Genomic DNA, 20,002 nt, shown 5'->3' with positions numbered 1-20,002 from the left:
TCCACCAGTGGTGATACTACTTATATCAAGAAGATAAAATGAGTGTGTAATTTTTTTCTTTCCCAAGAGGAATTTTAATCATCACAGCTCCAATTTTTAAAGCAGGGGTTTTAGCAGAAAAGTTGTGGCTTGTGCTTTGTAGGTTAGATTGGATGGTTCTAATGAAGCTTTTTAGACTGAAGAAATGACTGTTGTGGGATCGGTGCTTCATAGATGAAAATGCTTGTTAGCCTCAGTGGAGGGACCACTGCCCAAATGTGCTGTGGGAATTGCTCCATTTTTTTATAGGTAAGTTTTGCCTGTATCTACTTTGGAGGAAATAAAGTCCTAGTTTGGTTGCATTCTTCTGCTAAATGAGACTTTTGTTCAGGGCTGTTGACATAGGTAGGTTTCTCATAGCCTAATGAAACTTTAGACTTGGAAAGTTTAGTGTTGGATTGCTTTTTACATTTCTCCTTCTACAGATAAGTTTCAAAAATACTTCTGACTTTAAGTGCTCTTTGTGTAAAATTCAACTCCTTTCCCACTGTGTGTTGTCTTCCTGGAGACTTTACTCTTGATATTAAGTAGAATTTTAGATATAGCGGAGGAGGAGAAAACTGTATGTTCTTTAAGAATGCAAATATTTTACCAAGGATAATTAATGGCTCTTTTAATGTGCTAATGTAGGATTAAAAAATAATTTATTTTCAGCCACACCTTGAAACTTAATAGGAAAGAATAGGTCAAGTTTGTCTGTACTTGGGGAATAGCACGTCAGGTGGTCTTTAAGAGAGGTGGACAGCATTAACTCTGCTTGCTTGTGGACTGGAGAGCAAAAGCAGTAGTTTCATTGGCCGTGTTTTGATGCTTAAGTGAGGCTTCTGAACATAAAAGGAGAAAGTCGGGCAGCTTGTATGACCTCAAGCACATGACGATAAGTGTTTCCAGGACTGTGAAGTTCATTGGAAGCTTGTGTGGATCTCTTAAAATCAGGTGATGTCCAAGTTGTGTTACTCTTAGTGAGGTCATCTGACCTGTGCTCTCAGCTTTTTGTATTTACTTCTGCAGGTCAAAAACACAGACTGCAAATTGTCAGGTCGTGTGTAGTTTTGTGGTGTTTCAAAACAAGGGCAAAATGTTAACAAAGCATATGCAAAATTATTATTGTCATTAGTATGCTTTAAAGATGTGTATGCAATTCTGCTGAGTTTGACTCTTTGCATGCATAGCTATATGTGCAAACTATTTCCTGACAAGTAGCTTTTTTTGTGGTACCTTTGGGAGAGGGTTTAGCTTAATTTTCCTCTGTGGTTTCCTAAGTGCCTCAAATTATTTTTCATTGTCCACACTTTGATGTTGTAAGTGTGAAAGGACGCTGTTTTTAACAAGCTTTCATCATATAAATAACTCAGGTTAGTCCTATTTAGGTTGACCTTATTTCTGGAACTTGGCTTAATATAGTTGGACTCTGGTCCATTTCTGAACAAGGTGTGTTAATCTCTTGGTTCAGTGTCTTCAGGTAGTACCTGATTCTTAAGTAACCACCTTTATAAAACTTTCTGGATGATGCTGAAGAGGTTTTTCTGCTTATGTTGTTTTACAGACCTCTGGTGTATTCTGTGGCTTCAGATGGAGAGTACTAGTATGTTGTTGACTGGACTTAATGGTTTGCTTAGTGATCAAATATAGCATGCCCAGAAATGCCTAAGATTATCCTGAGGCAAAGTGTTTGCCTGATGACTCATAATTAAACTTAAAAATATACACGTATTAAAAACTGCTGTTTTCCTCTGTTAAGCTCTATAGTGCAGCCTAATGTCAGCCTTTCTTGTTTTAAAATTTGATGGGAAGTTTTGTAACCTGGAGGGGTGGCAACCTGCCTGAAACACTGCTGTGTTATGAATATTTCAGTGATGATATGAGAGATGCTATATTCACGTAAATGCAGATGTCTGTTTTCTTCTTTTGAAGGAAATTGGTCTTCCCAGTTGTATTAAAAATGCTCCTTTTGTTTCCAGAGTCCATTGACTGATGTCTTAATCACTAAGCCACATGCTGAGCGCATAATAATTACAGATCTAAGTGAGCTACTCTTCATACAAAATAAGGAAAAGATAAGGTTAAAAAGCTTCAATGTGCTCATTTTTCTTTTGCTGATTAGATAAGGATTTGGAGCAGGTTCTTCATAAACATTCTAAGAGCTTCATAGAAAAGTACAATTAATAAGAGTGTTTCTTATTGCTTATCACTTGACAAAAGACACTCGTCAGTGGCAGTAAGGGATTCTCAGACAAGTTGTAGCAGGTTTTATGCTCTACAGAAATTCCATTTCTAAGTAAAACTCAAGATTCTTGAGGTTTGGGTTCTTACAGCTCTTGAACTGGCTGATTCAGGCACTGGTATAAAAGTGTTTGTGATTCTGTAACAGCTTGATTCTCTCTCCCTGATTCCTTTTGTCTTGTAACCACAGAAATGGTCGATTTTGATATAGCTCAGTTCTGAGAAAGTTCATCTTCCTTTAAAATATGGCTACGTATGTCAGACTGGAAGACTTTCAATTTTCTTCTGTTCTCATGACAGATGAATTCTTTCCCTCTTCTCATATTTGAAGTAGTGTTATCGAGTTAGTGTTATTGAATAGGCTCAGACTTCAGTCTGACAGTCGTGGCTATTTAATGTGCATCTCTGCAACTATAGGTGGAAACTTCACAAATTCAAGGTAGCTTTTAATTCTTTCCTATGTCTTTTTTTTTTTTTTTTTTTTCTTTAGAATAATTGAAAACAACCCTTTCTTGATGGGATGCAGTCAGTGAATATCTGTTTCAGGTGATCAGTGAAAAGCGTGTTTCATAGTATGACGTGACAAGGCCGAGAAACCACAGCTCATCTACGTTAATAGATGACATGTACTCCAATAATAAAGCACTTATAACTTCAGAAATAGCTATAATGAAACGGTGTAAACATACAGCTTAGAGGACGTGCCTTAGATAGCCCTGTTGGGGCTCTCCTTTTGGGAGAAGTATCTATTTTCTCTGTCTCCCTCACTGCCTTTTTCATTACAGTGCTCAGAATATTAGTGGACAGCAAGTGTGTGCTCTCTTGAGGTCAGACATAAAGACTTTCTGTTATTAGAGGTAATATGAGGTAATATTTAGGATAATTTACTCAGTTATTATTTACTCAGTATCTTTTTAAAGCTAAACTGAGTTGGAAACTTTGTCCTTGGTGTATTTTATTCACTTAAACATCTGTACTTGTGGCCTGCGAGTTGTGTTCTGAACTGTAAAACTAAACTGTAAAAGCACCCATGGATGTATCTAAAGGGTACTGACCAACTGCTGTGCTGCAGGAGTGTGCCAAAACTGGGTGTCTTCTAGTAAACATACTCTAAGGTTATATGGTCAACAGTGGTTCTTCTGCCGCCCTTCTTCCCCCATCCGGAAAATAAATAGCCACTGATCTCTTAACCGAAATGAGTTTAAGATATATGCCAGATTCTAGAATGAGAAGGGTGCTCCGGGGAAGAATAGCAGCTGTATGCTGTCAAGATTTTTCAGAAAAGCTCAACTGAAATCAGACTGTTTAAAAAACAAACAACAACAAAAGAAGAACTTGTATTGCTTGAGAGTGACTTCTGCCTGTCTTAGCTGTAATTTGACTGAAATGCTGACTTATGCAGCATTTCATCAGGAAGACCCCTAGAATAAGTGGTGAACATCTGTTAGGGAAAAAAATGAGACCTCATTATGTACAATGAAAGCTAGTACAGTGAAAAATTGGGCTTTTACAGCAGAGTTGTTTTTGGAGAACATGTGGAGGTTTTTTCATTTGAAAGGGAGCATGGACATTGATTTATAAGAATGAGAAGTTAAGGGCCACCTGGCTGGATGTGTTCTGCTGCGAGTTTACCACACAATTTTCATCAATGATTTTGATCTTATTTTAAAATGCATGGTGAAGTAGCTCGGGTCTGATAATCAAGAAGTGACAGTGGTGCTGATGGTTGTACATACAGAAGGAAGCTTTGGCTTTTATTCCTACAGGTCTAGTTATAGCAACTAGCAAAAATCCCTTTTATGGTAACATTTTTCTTCAGTGGCACTCTGATTAGAAATTGGTGTTGTAGGTGGTGTCCTGTCCAGCTGGTGGCCTGTGTGAGGACCTGATCTGCTCTGGCACCTCTTGTGCTGTGATTTTGCTCTCTCTTCACTGAGTCTATGCTAGAAGAGATAGAAGAGCCCTTGCAGGGCTGTCTTGTGTTTTTGAGTGGAATAGGTTGACATCAAGCAGCTGTAAAATGCCTTATAACCGGCGTCTGGCCTCGTACAGCGTGGATCATCCTATCCTGAATTCTGGGAGCACAGTCTTGTATAAGGGAAGATTGTGGCTGAGACACTGCCACATTTAGATATCACCTATTCCTTATTGCTCCTTTGATGCTAATTTGGTCTTTAAGATAAAGTTACAGATCTAGTATGAAGACAGTTAATGGCTGAAAATAAATCTGTTTGTTTAACCTTTTGCCGTTCTTTGTTGCAGCTCTCAAGTTCCACTTACAAATACAGGAGTGAGGAATTCAAGAGGCAGTTTTCTCATCTGCCAGATTCAGAGAGACTCATTGTAGGTAAGACAATGACACCAAAAGCTCTTGTGTTAGGCTGATAATTTCTGACTGCAGCTGTACCAAGATCTTTTTTTTAATGGCATATTCAATCTGTAGCTCAGCATTTTCTGTTCTCCTATCTCTAAACTACTATCAAATACCTGTAGGGAAAGCCTGGCCCAAAGTCCTTTCATGTACTGCCATTTTTGGAAAAGCTGGACTGTTGTTTGGGTTGAGAAGTGAAGAAAAATATACAGAATTATCTGGTTCATCTGTATATTGGGTGAAAGCTTCTTGGTTTCTTTTACTACTGCTACTTTTTACTGAGTGACAAAATACCCACTGGAAGTGGTGAAGGTGTGACTGGTGCATGTTAGCTGACAAGCTGGGAAGAAGGGGTTACTCTGTAGGATCACGGTGAGCACTTAGCCTGTGAGTGTAATATGCTTGTATTGAATTGTGCAATGCAAGTGTGAGAACAGAGGTAGAAGTAAATCCTAAGAGCACTGGATTTGTTTTATGTTCTTTTCAGAGTGAATGACCGACTTGGTAACTCTTGAAGCATTGTGATTACTCATTTTCCTATCCTTTGAGTGCGTGAAGAGTCCTCTGTATCTCTTTGAAGAGGAAATTAATTATGGTTGAATTAGTTGTTACAGACGTTGTGAGAGAATGTAGGAATTCTATAGTTGTACTGGCTTTGTTTTGAGGATACAAAGGCAAGGAGTGTTGCTTCATTGACCCAGTTAAGCAAGTAGATCATCCATTGCCTATAGCATTTCCTTTGCTTTCTGGAAATAAGCCTGAAGCATTGTGCTTGACACCTTGACTGGTGCAGATTCCGGGACTGAGAGTGACATAGTGGGCACCTACAATTTAGGACTCTGAAAGACAAGTACCAACTGTATGTTTAGAAGACAGAAAAACTGGTAATTGAAAGGAAAATAATTACCCTTGGAAAACCAAAGACTTTTTTTACTGCCCAAAGTAGCTTATCCATAGGCTGAGCCAGCAATGTGCCCTGGTTTCTAAGAAAGCTACATTAAGCAGAGTATTGCCAGCAAGTTGTGGAATAAGACCTTTCTCCCTGCTCAACGTGTTGCATCTGGAGTACTGTGCCCAGCACAAGGCTTCACAGTACAAGAGAAACGTGGACTTACTAGAAAGAGTACAAGGACAACCAAGATGATTAGGGGATTTAGGGCACCTCTCTTTGGAGGAGAGGTTGGGACTGTTCAGCTGGGACTGTTCAGCTGGGACTGTTCAGCTGGGACTGTTCAGCTGGGACTGTTCAGCTGGGACTGTTCAGCTGGGACTGTTCAGCTGGGACTGTTCAGCTGGGACAGTTCAGGGAGAATCCCTTTGATGTCAATAAATATCTGTAGAAAGAGACAATGTAGCCAGGCTATTTTCAGTTGTGCTTGATGCCGGGACCAGAAGCAGTGGGCAGAAGCTGGGGCAGAGGAGGTTCTTTCTAAACGTTGGGAATCATTTCTTTACTATGTGAGTGACTAACTACTGGCACAAGTTGCCTGGAGAGGTTATGGAGCTTCCCTCCTTGGAGATCTTCAAAAGCTAACTGATATGGCTGTCTCTGCTTGAACAGGAGGTTGGATCTAGTGGCCTCCAGACTTCCAATCTTAACTGTTCTGTGGTTCTGATGATGTGGCTGTAGGAGTAGAAGTACAACTCAACTCAAAGTAGGAGTAGTGAGGAGCGTGGTGCAATGTGAGGTGTAGGGAAAGAGAGGCATCTGGCAAAGAGTTTTGGCCTATAGTGTCTAACTTATCACTACTTTGCTTCTTCAGAACTCTACCTGCCTGTTTTGCTCCATGAAAAAAAAATCAAAAGGTGACAAGCATAAAATTCTACCTCCTTTCCCTGCAGTGATGCACTTTATTCCATTTTTATTTCTTACCTTGCAGGTGAGTCTATTTGTGCTGCCTGAGCATTGAGTAACAGCTGCACTAAGAGCTGAGCATTGTTTTTATACAGAAGCAGCATTGTAGCTGTTTCTAAAGTTCACACCTCATCTTTTGCAACCTTCAAGGCAGAGAGTATTGAGAGGCAGTATATGCTTGTTGCATGCCAAGTTCCTTCCAGGTTAATGAAAGAGAAATTAGGGCTTTCACTTGCATGGAAATGGTTAAATCCTTGTATTCTCTGTCAGCTCAGGAGGCAGTTACACTCTGAAATATCTTCCTCGTTTAAAAATATTGAAGTTCAGTACAGAAGTAAGACAAAAGAAGATAGCATTACTTCCAAGGTTTGATTTGATGATCCTCCTTGCACAGGAGTGATTTAGAAAGCAGTGGAGCAAATTCTGAAGCACAGTTTCAATCAACAGAGTTAATTAACAGTTAAATTATTTGGTAATGATTAATGTCAACAATATTGCATTTTTCTCTCAGATGCAAAGTTACTATTTTATAATTTTTTTTTTTTGTTACTCTATAACATGTTGCCACTTAACTCTTGCATTTTCTGTTAAGAGCTGTTCTTTTGCCTGATTCAGAGAAAGATATCACAGGATTTACACTCCTCAAAGAAGCTATAGTTCATCAAAAGAACTGTAATGATTCCTGCTCGTAACTTAACTGTTTAAAAAAGCCAAATGCATGCAACAAAAAAAAACTATTCTGCTGTAATGAGCAAGAACTGCTCTGAAAATAACACCACTTATTTTGTTATGTTGGCCCACAATGTCAGAGGTGAGTGGTGGTATGGCTGAACCTTCCTACCAGTATTTCCTTACATGTTGTTGCCATGAGGCAGATGGCAGCAGAGGGGCAGTCTGACAAAATGGCATCTGATATGGAAGTGTAGATGAAGCAAAGGTGAATTTCTCCACGTGAGGGGAAAAAAAAGTCACCTATTGACCTATTCATTGGCTTGCTGAATATTTATGGAAACTAGACAGTGAATTTAAGGCACAGTGAGGCAGTGGGTGGTGCATTTCAGCAGTAGTGACTGCAACATGAAATATGGTCCGTGTTTTGGATCAGTTCATCAGTGTGAATCAACGTATTGTGCCCAGGAAACTCTGTAGAGCTGAATATCAGCTTCAATGTATTAGAAACCATGGTGGCAATGTTGGAATATCACAAAGTTTGCACCAGGTGAATCCCATGAGTGTTTACCCAGAGCAGAAAGAACACTAAGCAATTTGTCAGGACCTCTTGAACCAATATGAGGCTGAAAGTGAGTTTCTGGGTTGCATCATTACTGGTGTATGAGATACTGGTAAGCCACTATAAGCCAGAGTCGGAACTACCGTCTGTGGAATGGTGACATATGAATTCCCCACTGAAGGGAAAAGTTTAAGATGCAGCTCCTGGTGAGTAAAGTGATGAGTACAGTGTGCGTACCCTCTTCTAGGGTAAGAGAGGGATAATCCTTCTGGGTATCCTGCAGCCTGGACAAACTGTTGGTGCTGACTAAGCTGAAAGCTCTGCCTTAGAGAGTCCAGCCAGAAAAGATAACCTTTCTGTTGCAACATTGTAACATCAGGCCTCATACCAGTTTGAAGACTGTGGAGCATGTTGCCAATCTTGGCTGGGCCATTCTGTCACGTCCACTGTATAGTCTGTCTAGTCAAATAGATTTGGCACCTTTCAACTTTCATCTGTCCACACTGACATGGGCAACGTTTTCCTAGTATAGATGCTGTCACAGAACGTGTGAAACAGCAGGCCATCTCCTTGATGCAGATTTTTGAGTGCAGCATGCAGGCTCTTGTTCATAGCTAGTGAAAATGCATAGCTGAACTGTGGTGACTGTGCTGAGCAGTAGTGTTTTGTAGCTGAGAATTTGCTGTATCAAAGTGTAGTTGTGCTTTATAGCTGTTGTAATGTTCATGGAAATAAATAGGAAGAATTAATTTTGGAGCAAACTTTCAAAGATCATATGAAAAAATTCTATGATAATAAAAGGTTTAGACTTTCAAAATGGGAGTTTAAAGGAGTGCCACTAACTTTAATTTGTCTGCAAATTATTGTTTCTAGGTAGCATCTTAAGTTACTGGATCTGATAACACAAAAGGAGAAATGCTAACCTCTTCCTTTGTTCTGACATTGTCTTTTGTAGGTACGTCATGGTGTTGCTTGTCACTTGCCCAAGCCTCCCAGGGGAGTAATTTTGTGCTAGCTCTGCAAGAAAGGAGGAGTATTATTTTGGATATTGTTTCTAGTATGGGTATCTGGCTAGTATGTGGATGAGGAAAAAGTAGTAAGATGCTCCCATAAGGTGCTAGATAGTACTTACAGGTTTAAATAGGAGCCAGTCTTCCAAACATAAAAGTTAGATGGAAACGTTTTGATATTAGTTTCTGGAAGTCCTTAACCTCAGACTCTTGCTGCCTTCTCTATCTCTCCAGCACTTTGGTTTTGGACTTCTCTTGAATTTTAAACGTGCACTTGAAATGGATTCATTTGGAATTTAAGTTTGTGAAATTGTTTGGGCTTGTACGTATGCTTCGTGCATCTTGTGAGAAACTTTATTTGTACTCACTTGAGGGAAAATCCAGGAGATTTACCACTAAGTTAGTGTGATGAGAGACTTCTGAACTTCTTGCAGCTTGGACAAGAACTGTGTTCATCTTTTTGATGCATACAAAATAAAAATGATAGGTTGGAAAATAACAAAGTGTTTTTCAGAATAAAAAAGGAGAAACACTTTGATACTTCTACAGTTGAAATCATTCTGTGTGAACAGATGCCTATTATGTAAGAAAAAACAGAATGTAACCTCTAGGTTGTAGCTTTCAGAAGCGGTCTGTCTGTCTGAACTTTCTTTCTGTATGACTAAAGAGAACTTTGACATTTATTTCCGTATCCTCACTTTAGTGCTGAGTGCTTCTGGAAGAGTTTGAGTCTTCAGGCTCTTGATGAAAATTCTCTCAAAGACTTAAAAGTGCAAGCAAATCCTCATATCTCAGTTTTGATCAGCAGGTATCTGATGATGGGTAATTGCATTCCAGATGAAAAATATTCCTTAGTAGGGATGTTTCGGCCTGAGGCAGTATCATAATAAAAACAACAGTCAAGTGATGAAAATATCCCCTGCCTAAAGAACTGGATTGCTTCAAGCTGTCTTTTAATGTCTTACTCTGCAGATAGCTTTAGCTAGTGATAGGATCTGTTCAGTGGAAAATCATTGCTGTACTACAATATATGAATAATTGTTACGTAGGAGTTGGTAGTAGAATCTGTTATACTATAAATTGTCTGTGTATTGTTTTATTTATGCTCTCTAATGCTTGACTAATGTTTGTGACTATTTCTCCTATGTATTCCTACTTCTTCTCTGAAAACACAGGATAAGGCACAGGGGGTCAGTGTATGAAATATTGTCTTTATACAGGTATTTCTATGGACTCTGACTTTTGAGGTGTTCCCAAACAGTAGTTTGGGTGCAACCCAGTGCAAGTCTGCCATCAGAGTTGAAAAGAGTGGAAGAAATGCGTTTTGATTTGTATTGTAATACCATTATCTCCTTTTAAGTTAACATGCTTGGGTCTACTGAACTGCAGTAAGTGAGTAAACTTGCTCTTTCTCTCCATATGCAGATTATGCTTGTGCTCTCCAGAAGGATATCCTGCTGCAAGGACGCTTGTATCTCTCTGAAAACTGGCTCTGTTTCCACAGCAACATCTTCCGATGGGAGACTACAGTAAGATTTCTTAGCGTACTTGAAACCCATTTCTTTGTCCTTGTAGTATCAGGATGTAAGATCTGTTTGAGGGACTTTTATCCTGTCCATCTCATGCTGAGCTTATATCCCTGAGTGGAAATGCAAATCTGTTGCACCATAAAGTGAGGGTAGTCTTGGAGATGTCTGAGCAGAAATAAGCCTACTCAGTCATTCAGTATAGGAAGACATTTGGCAATTGTTTTCTTCTTAAAGCTGATCTTTTACAATTCTTTAATGATTTGCCTTGTCATATATATTTGTATATATAAAGTATCAGCATCTAAGAATAACTATAGGCAATCTGAAAAATAACTTTGGTAGAAGTTCTCACATTGTGGTGTGTAGCTTTTGATCAGTATAAGCAGAAGTAGATATTCATGATATATTGGCTCTTTTTCTTGAAATTAGCTTAATGAGTTAAGTTTTCATGAAAGCAGTTGTTGCAACCTGCTGAATAAATAGCATAAAGAGGTGAAGAGAAATGGAAGGTAGCCTAGGTAAAGGTGATGGTGATGTATCAAAACATGCAGCTGAGAAGGCTGACAACTTAATCTCTTGAATTCTATCTGCTTTGACATATACAGTGCAGGCAACAGGTAGTTTGTGTACTTAAGAAGGTATGGAAATACTCAATTAGAAATCAAGCTTAATTTCATCAAATGGATTTGATGATCAAAATTTTCTTGTAGACCTGATACTTAAAAAAAATTATTAAAAAAAAAAATCCTTTTGAAATCACAGCCTGTATGGTTTTATATAGTTGATATTTTGCCCTTCATTGTGGAGTGCTGCTGCAAGGGTGGAAGGAAAGAAGAGACAGAACAACTTGCTTCTCTAATCCTAATATGAAAGAAGAAATTGTTCTTAAATCAACTTAATTTGCTACAAATTTGGGATGCTTGCTGTGAAGGTTAGCAAAGGGAGACAACTGCCTTCAAAATCTTATTTGTATTTCATTCTGGCGTTTGGGATTAAAATTTGAGTTTTTCTTGCGTGTTCTATGATTCTGTAAATTGGAAAAAAAAGCTTAAATTTAAAAAATGTATTTATTCTCTTTCTGCTTAGATTTCCATTGCTTTGAAGGATATCACTTTCATGACAAAGGAAAAAACTGCTCGGCTCATTCCAAATGCCATACAGATAGCAACAAAAGGAGAAAAGGTGAAAGCCTGAATCTAAGTACATTTGTCTTTTAAATGATAATTTCCAGAACTGAGCACTTCTGGTTTTGAATATGTAACTTTCCCTGACAAGTTTTTAAACATTACTAGAATTAGAAGGCAGACTTGAAAGCTGGTGTGCAGAGAGACCAAACTATCAACTCTAGCTTGATTACAAACCCCACTGATAACACTGATGCAGTAACCTGAAAGGGGAATTCTTGTCCTACTGGTTATCAAATTCTACTTAAAAACTAAAAATACAGGAAATGAATTCAGGATGTCTTTGGATTTGTTATTTTTGTTCTCATCAGATTTAAATGTTCCATAAGAAATTGCTGAAAGTGAAAGTGCTGTGATACATGGGCTTTGAGTCATGGAGAAATCTACATGTAAACTATCCAATTTTATTTGGTAAAAATAGTTCTTTTGTGGGACTTGAATTTGGATGAAACTGAAAACTGTGATGCAGAATGCTCATGTCCAACGTGTATTTCATGATACCTCTTCTGGCAGTGTCTCAAAAGTGAGACTTCTTGACTGGATACAGAAGATAATTTTCTAGGATGATTCTGGAGCTGTTCTCTCTGAAGGGGCTATGACTCCTGTTGTTCCACATTTGGCTGCTCCCTCTCAATTTCTTCTGAAAACATTAACTTCTTTCCTCAAAGAAGATATTTTTTCTCTACTGAACCAACTTCTAAGTAGTTAAAACTACAAATGACACATTAATTTGATTTCTGATTTTAATTATTGTAATTTCACGTCCCAGGTGAAAAGATTTAATAAAAGGAGTATGTAGAGGTAGGATGGAAAGGGCTGTGACCTTTAAGGAATAGGCATATACATCTGATTTGTTTCACTTCCCATTTGGAAGTGGATGAAAGCCTTTGTGTATTCAGTTGAGGGGTACAAATGGTTGCAATTGAATGTCCAGACAAGCAAGAGTTTTTATATGCTGTGACTACTGGAGATCTAATTCTTGCTTACTAGAAGCGATTAAGAAGTGTTCAGTGTGAGGAATATGCAGTTACTGAGGAACATGCAATTACTGAAAATGTTAGAATGTTTAAGGTATAAGGAAGCATTGTGGTTTTCTTTAAATACCTACAAGTGAGATTTTCATACTTTTTTCCTACAGTTTTTCTTCACATCGTTCAGTGCAAGAGACAGAAGCTACCTCAGTATCTTTCGCTTATGGCAGAATGTGTTGTTGGATAAGGTAAGCTTCTAAGTGCTGGTGCCTGTGGTTAAATAACAAAAGAATCTTTTGTAATATATGGAGATGCATCTTGAGGGAATGAGACTTTCCTGAAGAAAAAATTAACTCTGTCTTGATGTGGAATTCTAACCTCATGGTCTCCTTTGCCTCCTTGTACTTCAGATGACAAATAAGGTTCTTATCCTTTTTGTTTTTATACTGCTGTGTTTAGCTTTGCTGGTTATTTTTGAAGAAAAAATAAAACTTTCTTTTCCTTTTAAGAAAAAAAAAAAAAAAGGCCAAAAGTCACCTTCTCAGATAAGTTAGAACCTTTGCCAGCCATTCATTAAAATTCCCCTGACCTTGAATAAATGTGACAAAAGTAAGCTGAATGATACGGGAGTGTATTTTGGCAACTCCTGTTTGTTAGGTTGATTTATGTTTCAATTTGTGGGCACATAAGCTAATCTTTCTAAAAATGTACTGATAATTTTGTTGCAGAACATCAGTGTAAGTAATGCAATTTTTGAAAACAGTCTCCTTCCTGTTTATGGCTCTCATTGTTTAAATATTCCAACGTATTTGCAGTTGAATACTGAAATATCTCTTTCAGTCTGTAGTGTAGTGGTACCCAAAGGCTTAAAGCTGTTGCAGTACTGATACAGTTGCCACATACATTTTTGGTTAAATGAGTGTTAAGGCAGCCCAGAGGCACTTCTGTAACCAAAAGCTGGAAATCAACAAAATGCCAATTAAGGCAAAATTAATCTGTTTATGAAAATCTTTACTGCTTATTCAACTAGATCAAGTTACAGAGAGGCACTGAGTAGATGAGCACATGCCCTCATCAGAGGGACAGTATACATTTGAAAGGTACGTCTTACCTCTGAGGCTCTGGTGTGGTATGCGGTGCTGTGAGCCTGGTGTTTCTGGGAGGTAGTTGTCAAAGGGATCCTGTCAGGATCTGTGATGCTTGTGACAATGTAATGATCTCCCTGGAATTGTTTCCAAAAGGAGCTGGTTTTAATGTTTCTTCTGCTAGCAGCAGAATGTTTTAAACCCTATGGATAATTTAATTATTCTCTGGAATGTATCTACCAGTCTAGGCAATGACGTGGTACTGTTAAATTATGAAATAAAGTTATTCGTGTCTCGTCAGAAGGAAACTCTGTAAGCAACTGTCACAGTGTTGGTTTGCACCACCTTATGGTAGATAATCCCAGAGTTGCAGATTTTGATCCTGGGGTTTGGAATTGCATGTGCTTCAAATTGTGTTAGCACAACTGTCGATTTCAGTTGCTAGCTGTGGCCTTTTCAGAACTTCCTAGCTGTTGAGTTTGTGTTACACAGTCTCACTTCTTCTGAAGAGCAACTTACCTGCTTTACCCAGTATACTCTAAGCTTTTACCCCCTGCAGAACTTCTCAGGAGGGTCAGCATGCTCTTTACCAGATCTCCATCTTGTGGCCATTTTGCCTTGTACTTAAGTGTCATGTTCGTAGACAGTTCAACAATTAGTCTTCTGTGAAGTCTGCCTTTTGGATTAGAAATTGCATTATGTAGGAGAAAGACATGGAATACGTGTAACCATTTACTCTAAGCTTAATTAGGCCAAGATGCTGTCTTCTAACTTCTTCATGGTCTGGTAAGGATTCCTGATCACTTTAGCTGAGCTGCAATTCTGTAGCTTGTAGCTTCTCTGTACTTGATGTGGTTCAACTTTGTTTCCTTTTAAATCAGTGGGTAGCCTCCTCTTAAGATGGCACTTTTCTTTTTAAAATGTCCGTGTAAAGACTTCTGTTTGAGGGGGGGAGGGGGGGAAATCCACATTTAATTCCTGTTGCAAAACGCAGTCAAAGTGAACCTTCTAGGTTTTTACCATGCCACTGTTTTTGAAATGCTTCTGTTTAGAAGGGAAGCATCATGGAAAATAAGGAATCATTAATGTAGGTCTGGAAGAGACATGACACCAACCTTGATAAAACAGATAGCAGCTTTCCCATCCACTGAAGCTTTAAATAATGCATCAGTTTATTAAATCAGCAATGATTCCTGCTTTTCAACAGGCTTTCCAAATTGGCAGAAACAATTTTAGTCATGGTTGTTAATGATAGAAAGAGCAATGGCATTTATACTATCGCTTTATTCTCCTGAAGTTCATGGATGTCAACTATCCCTCCAGTTTGAGGGAGAAAGAACAAATTAAAATATAATTAAGCAGATTATTCAAATTCCAAACAAACACAATGTTCCTTATTTCTAATAGAACAGGCTCTTAACTCGGTCTCAATTCCCGTGAGTCCTTGTCCTTAGAGTTGGATTATTTTCCTTTTATTCCTTTGCTTCGCTTGATAGAGATTTGTGCCAGTCTCCAGGTGCTGAAGCAGATAAGTCTAAGGGTGTGAGAAGGGACCAGAACTTCAGTTGAACTGGGGTTCTTGTGGCAAACATCCTCTGGGGCAGTAAATCAACCAGATTCTAAGGCAAGGTTTTGAAAAAGACTTGTTGCACCTTTGCATTCAGCAGAGGTTGTTTTAAAGATCAAAGAGGGCTGAGTTCGATTTTGACCTTCATGTTCAGGCAGTTTTAACTGAACTGAGTATTCGCTGTTAACCTTTGCCATTGTAATCAAGAAATTGGGCAACATTCCATGTTAGAGTTGCTTGGTTTGAGAGTGTGTTTGTGTGTGGGGTGTCCCTGGATTAAACATTTGTGCAGTATCTTGTCTTTACTTCTGCACCTGTCTGCTGGGGTAAAAATCAGTAGCTTTACTTACGGTATTTTGTAGGACAGCCTGTTTGATGCCACCACTTTAACTGCTGTGACATGAAGTACTGATACTACGTTCCAGGCTGAAAGGACAAAAATGTGCACCACTGCTGCTTTTAGCCTTTTTAGCCTTTTTTTTCTTTTTCTTTTTTTTTTCTTTTTTTTTTTTTCTTTTTTTTTTTTAATATAAAGAACTGAGAAATAATCTAGCACAGAGCATCACCTTGAGTGGGCAGAGTAGTCTGGATTTAGTTTCAGCTTTACAAGTTTCAGAGCCACTCCAGACTGCTTCTGCTCAGAGACAGAAATCTGAGCCAGAAAAGTCATGCCCTCTTTGCCTTTAGAACTAATCTTTTCTGATTATAGTACAGCAAGTCTGATTTGAAGCTGGGCTGACTATTAATGACTTACTGTATCTAACTGAGCTAGAAATAATTGAGTAGATTGCAAGAATCCTGGCTCTAGAAACAGAAGTTAGTAACATTGACTTTTCAAAACCACAGGAAACAACTTTATAGATTACTAAAATGCACAGCTTGTAGTTTTTCCTTCTGTGAACCAGTGAGTTCCTTGTACAAGAACAGGCTGATAAGCCTGCAGACTGATGCAGACCGTGCTGATGAGCGTATTGGTGCTTAGCCATGGCAGGTCTCTTAGGACTGGAAAAAAAGCTGGGGAAGTACTGGGTAACAGAATGAAAGCAGCCGCGTGCCTGCCATTTAATGTCTGGTGGACAGGTGGGCTCTCAGCGTGTACCTCAGTCGTATTTTAAAAACAGGTAGGCACTGTCTGTTTTCAGCCAATTAAAGAGAAAGCTGAAGCACACACAATGTCCCTGGAAGGAAGGTGAGGCAGCTGTGCGTTTGGTGCTTGCCGAGCACCGTGGTGCCCCGCAGGAAATCTCACGGGGCAATGGAGGCCGGTGCTAGCTGTTAGGACCCGTGCTCTCTAGGTGCGTGTTCAGTGTTGTAACGCTTCCTTTGTCCCTGGTGCAAGTAAAGGCAGAGATCTGTGCCAGCAGGGTGCTCGTAGAAAAGCCCGACGTCTGTCCCCTCAGAGAGCAGCCGACACCGCCTGTGGCTTCGCGCTTCGCCGTGAGGGAGGTGGGCGAGGGGCCGTGCGGTACCGGCCCGGGGCAGCCCCTGCGGCTGTGGGGCCGGGCCTCGCCGCCGAGCAGGAAGTGGGAAAGGGCCGGGGTGGCCCGGGAGCGGCGGGGAGGAGCCGGGCGGCGGCTGCGGGCCCGGAGGGTGAGAGGAGAAAGTGCCGGGCTGTGTGTGTCTGTGTGTGCGTTGGGCGGGGGGAGCGTATGGAGCGGGGCCGCGACCCGGCGTGAGGAACCGACCGTGTGTAGGTGAGCGTTTACCTGGGTGCCTGTGCAGCGGCCTTTTTTGGGTGGCTAAAAGTGTAGGTGGTGTAACACTGCAGGCAGAGCAAAGAGGTGGAGAGGATCGCTTAAAAGCCCTTTAAATAATGCACGAGTATTTAATGTGATCATTTCATGCAAATAGTAAGCAGACCTGTGTTACTGCCTCATTAGCATGGTTCTGTTCCCTTGATCAATATGGATCATGACTGCGGCACATTTTCCAGTGTAACGCCTGGCTTCTTTGACTAAATACACAAACAATATTATTGCATTTCTTTTTTTTTTTTTTTCTTGTTTGGCCCTTTCCTGCCAGAAAAAGTGGACTTTGAAACTAGCTGCTTACTTTGCTGATATGAGTTGGCTGTAAAACTCATTTCCCTAACTTTCCTGATGGTCAGAAAGAATGTGGAATTCATGGAGCTTATAGGGAAAGAGAAGAGCGACTAGCTGTGAGACGAGGTATTATACCTATGGAGCTTGTGGCGGTGTCCCACCTGCTGCCCCACCTTGGTGAGATGGACTGCTGGCTGAGCTAGCACTAATGTCTGCAGTGAGTGAAGTGCTAGTCTCTCTCTGCTGGTAGAGTGGTCTGCACATCCCAAGGAAACAGGCACAGATCTGTAAAGTTTGGGATCAAAGGGGGAGGGAGTGAGTGGCTGTCTGCTAGCTACTGGTTTTGTGCCGTGTCTTGTGAAACTCAGGAGGGGGATGCTTTGAAGATATTTCTGAAAATGCTGGTGATAAATGAAGATGCAAATACAAGCATTTTTTTCTTGAAATGCTAGTTTTTTTTAACGTCTGGCACTATTGGTTGAACAGTGATGGATTGGGAACATGAAGTAGATGGGAGTTCAGTTCCCCAAAATGCTGAAATCTAATCTTGAAATGTGATACCTAAATGCTTGCAGACCTTGTCAGAAGCAAGGTTAAAGGCTGTGGCGTAATTCAAACTTCTTACTGTTTTACCTACTGTGCCTTACTGCTCCACAGCATAGTTCTTGACTAGCTCGCTTTCTTTCAGAGGCTGACCAAGCAGGAATTCTGGCAGCTGGTGCACCAGAGCTATGGCTCTGAGCTGGGCCTGAACACTGAGGAGATGGAGAGCTTCCACTCATCATCTGAGGACAATGGGCAGTGTCGGTAAGGGGAGACTATAATGCTTATTGATATACTCATGGGGAAGTAATGATCTCTTATTTTAGAAACTGCTTTCCAAAGTGCTGCTGTAGCCTTACCTGAAAGGTTAAGCCTAGAGTAAAATTATGCAGAGAACTGAACAGCGTAAGCTGAATATGCATAAAAACTTAATTGTGTTCATTGCTTAAAAGAGGAACACTGCTGAGGCCCCTTATACAGGGAGATAGGAAGACCTTGCTGCCCCTGGATTTGCCTGGTGGGAGGGCAGGATAGCTTAAATATCAACTTTTCCTCCTGATAATGTTTGGTCAGTGATCTATATGCCCTTCAACAGTTTGGAAGGGCTGAATGGAATGGAGCTATATCTGCTGTTCAAATGCTTTTCCTCACTCTGTGGAGACTAAAATACTTGCTTTGTTGTCCCTATGTATCAGGTCTTAGCTTATTTTACATATGATACTCAGGTTGAATTAGAAGAAAACTGTATATAGATATCTTTCTGAAATAGTTTTATTGATTTCTTGGAATAAATATGACCTATATCTTATGAACAGTCAGTGTAATCCTAACAGTGGAGTTTTAATTTTGTATCTGTACGTAAATGACTTTGTAAAATTGAACAATGTAACTGGCATCTCTTTTTCATTCCTGCATTATCGAGTATGTGTAATAGGAAAAGAAAACAGTTCACTGCAAGCTTCAAAAAATGTCCCATTAAGTATTTCCTGGGTTTTATCTGTTTTAAAAATAATAATAATAAATGCAGTACTGTGCAACTCCGGAATAATGGATGCAGGAAAAAAGTCTCGGTGTTTCTTCAGGTACTTTTTTCTAAATTCACTCAAGGCTACCTCTGTTCCTCTGCAGAGTGCATGCTTTCTATCTCACCTGTGCTTTGTTTTTACTAACAACATAGGCAAAAGCTGGATTTATTGAGGTGGTTATGGTGAGAAGCATGGCTTGAGAGGTTAATGAGGTTGATGTGGGAGGATTTAGCTGGTAGCTGTTAATATTAGCAGAATAACTATTGTGTGAGTGCAGGAATTGCTCATTAAAAGCTTAAAAAGGAAATGCGGATTGCATTGTTCAGTTTTACAAAGCCAAGTTTATTTACTTACAGATACATATGTGGCTCCAAATACATCTTATTTCTTCCTTTGGACAGATCTAGCATTTGTGATGAACCTGGAGAAAGGGATGACAAACTACCTAAAACAGCTGGTTTAGTTCGGGAATCCACACTTCAAACAGAAGGAGAGTCACTCAATAGACACGTGTTGTCAGGCGTAAGTGCTGACTCAGTCTTTCTTGCTATTCATAACTGATAAGAAATATGCTGAACTTGTCTATCTGTAAACATAAAATGCATGGGAATTGTAACTTGTGAAATTCATTGGGAGTTCCTGATAGCCTAAAAGGTTTTCACATCAGAAATTGGATATGAATACTGTCAGGTTTCAAGAATATATTTGGGAAGCAAACTTCAGGATAAGATAACATCATTGGTGTGAGTTTCTAATTCACTGCATAATGCTGAGGTTTAGGCCTTGGTCTTCCCAGCTGTAAAAACAAAACTAATCATGTTTTGTCCATCTTCCTATGCACGCTGTGCGTTTCTATGTAAGTGCTTTATGAAAGCAGTACTTGTGTTAACTTCCAATGCTTTTTTGCTTGTGCTATTTCTATTTAAAAAATCTCCTCAAGGCTCTTTTGCCTGCTATACATGAGGATTATTAGAGGGTGAGTTATGCTATGTATCCCTGCCTTCAGAGTTCAGCTAGTCTTCTGTTGTGAATATATGAAACCTCTTTTCTTCCACTTTACCCCTGCTTAATTAAACTTACGGAGATCATTTAGAAAGCAGGAAATTAAAAACAAACAAACAAAACAACCAAAAAAACAAGAACACCCTTGGTTAGGATGAGTTTTCCTCATCCTTTCAGTTGATAAAGAACTGAACAAATGTGGGTGGTTTTGTGGTGTGGAATGAATTTGTGAGTGTAATTCTCTATTTGAGAGGGTAAATGCTTTAGTAACGGTATCTGAGTTGCGCACAGCATTTAGCGTGGTTCCTGGGGCTATGTGCAGTTA

The 20,002-nt window shown here is 39.6% G+C and overlaps 1 protein-coding gene across 4 annotated transcripts in view; it reads left to right on the top strand.

The window, feature by feature from the left end:
- GRAMD1C (GRAM domain containing 1C) overlaps positions 1 to 20,002 on the top strand; it is a 52,682-nt gene that overhangs the window by 13,019 nt on the left and 19,661 nt on the right. For all 4 annotated transcript variants that reach the window (XR_007374640.1, XM_048933889.1, XM_048933880.1 and 1 more), the window contains exons 3-8: positions 4,525 to 4,609; positions 10,155 to 10,258; positions 11,345 to 11,440; positions 12,581 to 12,661; positions 17,796 to 17,914; positions 19,077 to 19,197. Coding sequence is in view for 3 of the 4 variants with exons in the window: in XM_048933889.1 (XP_048789846.1) it covers positions 4,525 to 4,609; positions 10,155 to 10,258; positions 11,345 to 11,440; positions 12,581 to 12,661; positions 17,796 to 17,914; positions 19,077 to 19,197 (606 nt within the window). In the remaining variant the exon portion in view is untranslated. The remainder of the gene's footprint in view (positions 1 to 4,524; positions 4,610 to 10,154; positions 10,259 to 11,344; positions 11,441 to 12,580; positions 12,662 to 17,795; positions 17,915 to 19,076; positions 19,198 to 20,002) is intronic.

Source organism: Lagopus muta, chromosome 1 (genome assembly GCF_023343835.1).
Source record: "Lagopus muta isolate bLagMut1 chromosome 1, bLagMut1 primary, whole genome shotgun sequence".
Classification (NCBI taxonomy): Eukaryota; Metazoa; Chordata; class Aves; order Galliformes; family Phasianidae; genus Lagopus; species Lagopus muta.
The sequence above is the reverse complement of the archived record's forward strand: the minus strand, read 5'-3'. Positions and strand labels throughout refer to the sequence as shown.